Source organism: Silene latifolia, chromosome 11 (assembly GCF_048544455.1).
Source record: "Silene latifolia isolate original U9 population chromosome 11, ASM4854445v1, whole genome shotgun sequence".
Classification (NCBI taxonomy): Eukaryota; Viridiplantae; Streptophyta; class Magnoliopsida; order Caryophyllales; family Caryophyllaceae; genus Silene; species Silene latifolia.
The window spans coordinates 26,772,392-26,781,361 of NC_133536.1; the positions used below are offsets into that span (position 1 = coordinate 26,772,392).

An 8,970-nucleotide genomic window follows, 5' to 3' on the forward strand; every position below is an offset into this window, starting at 1 on the left:
TCAGCAGAATGGACTTGACAGCTTCAAAACAACCTGAAAAAACATACACGAGAAAGAGGAAATCAAAAAATGATGAGGTTGAACAACAACCAACCAAGAGGTCAAAGGATGGTAATGGAAATAAAAGTAAAGCTGACGAAATGGTGTTACAGGATGAAGTTGAAGAGCATCCTGCCATCAACAAAAAAAAGGGCCAACGATCAACAAAGAAAGCAAAGATTGATAGAAACAAAGATGTCGAATTGGTGGTACAGGATGCACTGGTAGAGCAGCCTGAGATCAAAAAGAAGAAGGTGCAACCATTTCAAACTAAATGTAGGCCACTCAAATTGGTTGAGTTGATTGCCAACTTAAATGACGAACAAAAGAAGGCTGTTTATGATGTTGGCTTTGGTGGATTGTTAGAGTTGAAACTAACAAAAATTCCACATGGAATTCTAAAGTTGGTGTTGAAGGCATTTGATCACACAAGCAACATGTTCAAAACCAAAAAATTTGATTTTCTGTTGACGAAAGACGATGTGCATGACATATTTCAACTTCCTCGACAAGGTCGGAAAGTGGACGTCGCTCACATGGGAAACACCACTGCTGTGACAGACACAAAGCTGAAAAATGCATGGAGGGCGAAGTTTGGATTGGAGAGTACTTCGGCTCCAATTATGGTCAAGGATGTTCATGAAAGACTGATGGAATGTAATGATGCTGGAGATGAATTTAAAAGAATGTTTGTAATTTACAGCATGTCTATTTTCCTAGCACCGTCTTCAAATAAATCTCTGGACTTGAAACTGGTAAAGGCTGTTGAGCATGTGACAAGGATAAGCCAATTTGAATGGTGTGAATACGTATTTGAGGATATGGTTAGAAGTGTTAGGGTGTTCAAAGAAGGGGGAAAGTCAACTGTCAGTGGATGCGTAATAGTTCTTATGCTAGCATATATGCATAGGTTCGATTTCAAGGGCGATGTTTTGGAACACACTTTACCACTCATCCAACATTGGGACGATAAAAAATTGTCAAAGAGAGTGGATGATGAGAAAAAAACAGGATCTTTGGGGAATGCTCCAATATCAAAAATTCAAGACCCCATCCGTCGGAACAAGAAGTCCCTAAAAAACACCATATTCTTGAAGACTCCGAGAGATATTACCGACTCAAAGGCCTCGATCATGAAGCTGAAATGGAAACAAAAGAGGGGTATATGATGGTGAAGTTGCCTAGTGGTGTTGAAACTGATGAACAAATCAGAGCAAGGGCAATGGATGTAAGCACTAATAAAATCAATTTGCTATCTGATAATTATTTTAGCTATGCTGTGATATTGTTTTTGAACTAGTGTGATATTGTTTTGAGTCTGCTGTGATATTATTATGATATTGATTTTGAATAAAATCATTTGCTATATGATAATTATTTTAGATGTGATATTGATTGATATATTGTCTGATATTGTGATATTGTTAATTGATAATTGTGATATAGTTTATAAAAGCAAATGATATTGAATAACAGATTGTTGTGATATTGATTTAAAAATTGTTATGATATTGTTTTTGAACTAGTGTGATATTGTTTTGAGTCTGCTGTGATATTGTTATGATATTGATATTGAATAACCTTATTATTGTGTCATATCTTCTTATTATCAAAGAGTCTATTTTAGTGTTTAATATATTTATTTTTTAATTTGGCAGCGTGCTCATGAAATTTATCTACGTATGAAGAGGGACAATGAATTGTTCATAGGTAGGTACGTACACAACATGAGAAAACTCATCACTATGAAAGCAAAAAGTTCAATGGGTGAAGCAACTACATCTACACAATCTGGTGCGAAGGTAGATGGTGCGGAAGATGTTAATCCTAAAGAACATGCTGCTGCTGAAGAAGAGGTTGAGAATCCTGAAAACAGTACAACAGAGACTCAAACGCTGCCTTTCATGAAAGATGTTGGATATCATAACTTGATGGACATGTTGATAGCGAGGTCATATGAAATGAAGAAAGCAAAAGAAGGGCTGCCATCATTTGATGTTTGGACTGAAATGTTGAAAGTGCAATACAAGGAATTAAACAAAAAATATGGTGGATGTACAGATAAAGATCTTCAGAACAGTGATGATGACTTGGCATGTGATGACAAACAACAAGATGATGATATTAATGATGTTACTAACTTGGACAGTGGTGATGATGAAGACCAAGATGATGAGCTGGATAATGACATGAATTCAAAATTGAATGATGTAATATCCAATATTGGTGTAGGAGTAGGAAGTGCCGTTGCAGAGGAATTCAATGAAGAGTTGAATCGTGAAACACTTAATCAAGAAGGCGTTGAAAAAGAGTGTGGAAAAATAACTGAGGAGACAGATGTGTTGACACAACTTGATGAAGGTGTAATCAATGTTGGTTTAGGAGGGACCAAGACTGTTGAGGAGGTTAACTCAGATAAACCAAATGAAGGCATTGAAAAAGAGGTTCAGGAAATGAATGAGGAGGCTGTAAAAAGGGATGGGAATACAGCAAATGTTGAGAACGTAACAAATGTTGAGGAGGGAATTGGAGAAGACGTTGACAAAAATGTTAACAATGTACCAACTGTTGAGGACCTGAATACTAAGAACCCAAGCACAGAAGGCAGTGGAAAAGAGACTGGAGAGAAGAATGATGATAAAAGTGTGGGGTCTCATATGAAGGAGGTTGTTCAAAATGTTCAGTTGGAAACAGAGAGAACGTGGAGCATCAATGACTATTTGTTGCACGCAGACAGCATGAACAAAATACCTGAATCGGCAGATATGGTACCTCATAATTTGGGGTGTACTATGGACTGTGGTTTGCCGTACAGGGGATCTTGAACTTGTCTCGATTTCATGTTCGAGACAGACCATTTATTTGAGACTGTCTTGAAGCGTCGGAAGGAAGTCATGGATTATTGCTTCCTTACAGATCATGCGATTAAGAAGACGTAAGTTTATTTTTTCAATGTAAGACATTAATTAATCTACTACAGGAAAATAATTTAAAAACTAATATGCTAATTTTTTTGGAAAATGGTACGAGAGGTTGTTGTGACTTTGGTATTTACCATTGCATACCAAAGAGCGATATTGAGTCTTTGTTGCCGACACTAAAATAGAAGCGAGTGGTTATTGAGGCTTGGGCAATATTGCTCAATCGATTCGAAATGGCGGAGAAAGACAGCAACAGACCGACAAGGATTTTCTATGGCCTTGCCCACTCGGTATGGAAAACATAAACTTCATGTGTTCTTTGTGTTTTATATTACGTGTAAAAAAGTGTCAATAAAACTAATCAATTCTCTTATAAACAAACAAGATGGTATGGAGAAACTCTTACTTGTAGATGAAGAAGATGTTGATGAACTGACAAGACTTAAGGAAGACGTATGGAGGACATGGGATACGTGGTCAAATCAGTATAAACAGCCACTCAATTTGAATTCAGATATGGTAAGAATTTAAAAGTACTTTTAGTTCTGATACTGTTAAGTAGATTATGTGATATTATCAGGAGTAAGTATTGATATTGTTTCATAAATCAGGTAACTATTTTAGGTGTGGTATTGTATTATATATTCTCTGATATTGTTACTCATTACTTGTGATATTGTATGCTATGGTTTGTGAATGACAGTTGTTGTTTTCTATAAAATATTTCCATAGGTGTTCATACCTTTGCTATATTAAGACCACTACATTTGCGTCTGTATTGACTCCAAGAGGGAAAAAATGTTCTACTTGGACAACCGAGATTATGATGATTTCGAGGACGAGGAGCATGTACACCTTGCCCATTTAACTGTAAGTACTATATTTAAAAATAAGAACTAAGTATATAATACTTTTGTTAGCTAAGATTGAAATTTGATAGGTATTTATTATAAACATAAACAGGGGGCTGTTTACGGGCACTACCTCAACAGTAAAGGTTATGAACGTGGGACGAAAGTACAGGACTATGTGCTGACAAATGTCGCCTTTAATTGGCAAACAAAAGAGTTGAACCTGGATTGTGGATTATTCATGATGTTCCACATGATGTTTTTTGTGGGTGAGGATTTTAAATGTGAACTGAATGATGCAAAGAAGAGGCAGTTGTATAGGGCGGAGATTGCAGCGACGCTTGTGTTGGGTGATTTAAGTAAATGTAGGAGTGAGGTCCTGAGGAAGGTTACAAACCTTAATGCAATCAAAGGGACACTGTTACCTAAATTACTAGCAAAAAGGAAAGCAGCAAGCAAAAAAAAGAGAGGGAAAGGTGGGAAAAAGAATGTTTAAACTCCTGTATCCAAAAAAACAGGTTATTTTTCGTCAACACTGACTTATTTTCATTATATATAAGCATTATATATTCAAATAACAAAAATAAATATTCTTGTAGTTGTGGTAGAAGATGGTTCTGCCAGTGTGGTGGGAAGCAATAGGAGGGGGAAATCAGATGGCCTTGGGAGCACCTACAACTGTGGTGTGGCAGATTCTAACGTGGAGGTAGTCTCAAGGTTTATGAAGGCTAACAAATCACTGTGTGCAAAGATGTTGACCATGAGGAAACAAGTGCTTGACTACTGCCTATTGGACGACCACAGTTTCCCATTAGAGTATGTTTACGATACTTTTCTTTCTTAAAGATTGTGATATTGTTTTTAGAGTAGTGTGATATTGTTTGCACTATTTAAATTTGATGGTACTTTTATTTTGTCATAACTGCTATTTTTTGTGATACTCTTTCTTAAGGGATGTGATATTGTTTTAAGAGAAGTGTGATATTGTCTGCACAATTTTAATTTGGTTTGTGTTAATGTTTGGAGCAAAAGGTGGTTTGCCAAATTCGGTAATGATCAATATCTTGTCAGAAACGATATACTGTCGTTGCTTCCAAATGAGCACGTCAGTAGCAATGTGATTGAATGTTGGTCCCTCATTCTGAACCATATTGAGCACACAGAAAAATGTGAAACAAGTTTGATGTTTTTTGGGATTCGACACATGGTAAGCTGTCCATTTAGTTTGATTAAATATAATCACTCTTTAAAACAAAAATAGGACTTGTAACATATATATTCAAAACAGGAAATAAAAACCGAAGGGGCTGGAGACAGGGAATTGATCAAAGAAAAGATGTTCGAAGAATGGGACGAATTCATTAGAAAAAACACAGTTCCCTGTAACCTGCAAGCAGATCTGGTTTTTATTCCAATGGTATGGAAAGAACATTATTTCTGTATTTGTATAAATTTCAAAACCGAGACAGTGGAAGTGCTGGACAACACAGAGTACGCCGACTGGGAGCAAACACAAATACACAAAGTTGCAGATTTGGTGGTATGATTAATTGATAGTTCTTTAAAGTATTGGTGTATATTAACATTGAAATAATGGATTTCTGTGTTTGTGAAATTATCACTAATGGTTAACCGTAATATTGTAGGCGGAACACATGAGTGACTACTTAGCGAAGAAGAACGTGGAAAGAGCAGATGATATAATAACATTTGATGTTGTCAACATCAACTTCCCTTGGCAAAAGACAGAGATGAACAATACTGAGTCTGGAAACTTCTTAATGATGCACATGATTCGATATGAGGGTGTAATGTTTGAAGCCGACCTGAACCAAAAAGTGTATAGGCGATACTACAGGCTAGAAATGGCAGCATCATTGCTTTTAGGTGACATAAATGAGAACAGAACACCTTTGATCGAAAAGGTAAAAGAATTTTCAGATGGGAAGGATGAAATATGGAAGACATTGAAGCAACAGAGGAAGAACAACGAAAAGGCGAAAGGGAAGCATCAAGTGGAAGTACCAATGGCAGAAGTTCAAACAAAAGAGAATGCTGATGTTGTTGTGGAGGAGACAAATAAAGAAGATGTTCCGGAAACAGCAAAGGAGGATTGTACTAAGAAACCGATTATTAACACAGAATTGCTAATCCTTCGGCAATCTCCTAGGAAAAGGTAAAAACCATTTACAATTGCATATACAAAAAGATAGAAAGTAATTAGGACAAAAGGTGTCCAGAAATAATAACTGACTGTTGGTATGGATTTGCTTTACAGAGGAGCTGATCCCGGAAAAGATGGTGAAGATCGTACGAACGAGCCCACAAGAACATACAAACGTGGTAGAATTAAGACCGTTGCAAATCCGAAGAACCGCGGTAGAGGTAGAGGTTGAGGAAGGAATTAGGACTACTATATTTGTTAGAACAATGTTGTAATTAAACTAAATGGTATGTAATGGTAGTAGAACAAGGAATTTAATGGTAACTTTTTATAATGGTAAAATAGTGATGGCTATTTTGGATCTCATCTAACTCTTACTAAAGTGTGATATTATTTCACGTTTGGTGTGATATTGTGTAATAGTTGCTGTGATATTGCTTTTCAATATCACACAGGGCTAAAACAATACCACACTGTTTACTTTTAAATATCACTATGGATATGGATTGTTAAATCTCACGTTGATATTATTTTTAGAATGTTGTGATATTGTTGTGTACACAGGTTGATATTGCTTCTCAGTATCACACAGTTTGGTAAACAATATCACACAGAGTACTAAACAATATCACACTATAAATATGAAAGTTTAAATCTTACGTTGATATTGTTTTCACAATGTTGTGATATTGTTGTGTACACAGGTTGATATTGTGTTAGAAAAATGCAGAAGCATATTATGAACTGGCATATTTTGACAACACAAAACACAAGATGTGAAAATCTTAAAGCAAAAGGCATATATAGTAGTTCTGATGTAGTGATACTGTTTAGAGTAACATGTGAAATATATAAATGTAAGGTGTGATATTGTTTCTCAGGATTACAAAATACAAAAACAAGATAACTGAGACAAATAAAATAATCAAATATTCTCCGAGTACGAGTATTTTCTATATAAAATAAAGTATAATCTATACTTTAATGAATGTTGTGGTCTATATTAATATACTAGTCATAAAGAATGTCGTCTATTTGCTGCTGCTATAATTAATGAGCGCCATCAACAAAAACTCCTTCGACCAATCAATCATCATCAGCATCATCCTCATCTGAACTACCCTGAAAATACAAAAAGGTGAAACAGTGATATTAGTTTATATAAGGAGTGATATTATTTCAAATGAAGTGTGATATTGTTTCTAACTCGGAACAATTACAAACAATATCACATTCTGTTATCCTCAAACAGTGATACTGTGTACTACAAAGTGTGATATTATTTCTAATAAGGTGTGATATTATTTCTAATAAGGTGTGGTATTGTTTCTAAAATTACCAGGAAAATATTAAAAAAAGTTGAGACAGATGTGTTGACACATTCTGTTATCCTCAAATAATATCACATTCTGTTATCGTCAAATAGTGATATTGTTTAGTATAAGATGTGATATTATTTAAAATAACCTGTGATATTGTTTCTGACTCGTGACCATACAGCATATATAAAAAGTTTCATACATAGACTTTTCATAGTGAACATACCTTATTGTCGGCATCAGGTACAAAAGCATTAGGACAGTTACGTTTATCATGGTGAGCCATTTGTTTGCAATTACGACAAAGCCTTTTAGGCTTCTCCGCTTTAGCTATGCATTGTTGCTTTTTGGAGATCATTCTCTTGCCGCTACCCTTGTTCTTTGCCTGACGAGGTGGTAGAATCCTCACCTCAGTTGAGGAACTGCACCCAAGAAGCATCTCCAACTCCTGCTCTTTGGTCATTGACTCTGATTACGGATTGAGTTTCACCCTGAATTGTTTAAGTGTGTCAACAAGATCAGTGATGTCCTTCGTAGACACATTCTTGAGCACACTGATGGTCACGTAGAACTCTGACCATAACTTGCACATTTCCATCTTTCGTAAATCAGTGGCATCAAAATCCTCAATTAACTCACCATGTGGACCATAAAGACGGATCTTATGTGCATTCTTGGTCCACCGCATAAGAAGGTATTTATCGGGCAAAGTGTGTACTTGTTTTCCAGAGTAAACCCAGATAATGTGTCTACAAATAATACCCTTCCTGTTGAACAGCTTGCAAGAACATTCAGCGTCATTCGTGAGAGAATTGTAGACAACTTGGTAGGTCTTCTGCGTTCTGGCATCAGCAATACCAATTAATTCTACACCGTTTGCAGGTGGTGTGAAGCCACCAACACTAAGGGAACAAATAGAAGCAGAAGCTTCTACTTGAAAATCGAGAAAGCAAAGATTTGTATAAACCTTGGAAGCATGAGCTTCCAACTTAAGAGAAGTCGCTAATTGTGGAAGAGTACAATCATCGTTTCTATCAAGTTGTTTTTGAGTATGGCGCTGTACATCAATGGCGCTTTGAAACCGCATCAAGAATTCAACAAGTGTACCATGTGCATTTTCAAAACGCTTGAAAAAATTATTCTGACTCTCAGAACGTTGAGTTGTTCGTAATAGACAACCCATAGGAACATCACGAAAATAAGTTGGGATCCATTTCCTCCTTTTTCTAAACATGGTTGACAACCAGGAATTACCTTCAAGATTATGCTCATTGACCAACTGACACCACTTTTCTTCAAATTCACGAGGTTCTAACTCAGCATCCCAAACAATAGCATTCAAACGGCTGACAAAATCAGTCTCTTTCGATATTACAGGCCCAACCTTATTAGTAAGCTTTTGCATAATATGCCACATGCAATATCTGCGCTTAGCATGTTTGAAGACAGCACGCAAACCCAACTTTATTCCAAAGACACCGATCGGTTATTATACAAAGGTGGCTCTCGTCCCATAGCACCAAGGAACTTTTGAAAGACCCACGTGAACGAATCTTCATCCTCATGAAATAGCAAGGCAGAAGCAAAAGTAACTGACCTTTTGTGGTGGTCTACGCCAGTAAAAGGAGTGAAAAGCATACAATACTTATTCGTACTGTAAGTTGGATCGTAAGTGA

At 36.2% G+C, this 8,970-nt stretch overlaps 1 protein-coding gene across 1 annotated transcript; it reads right to left on the minus strand.

The window, feature by feature from the left end:
* Window positions 1-7,766: 7,766 nt before the first annotated feature.
* On the minus strand, window positions 7,767-8,699 carry LOC141613146 (protein FAR1-RELATED SEQUENCE 9-like). The gene has a single exon (XM_074431881.1). The coding sequence runs from the start codon at window positions 8,697-8,699 to the stop codon at window positions 7,767-7,769; it is 933 nt and encodes a 310-aa protein (XP_074287982.1).
* Window positions 8,700-8,970: the final 271 nt, after the last annotated feature.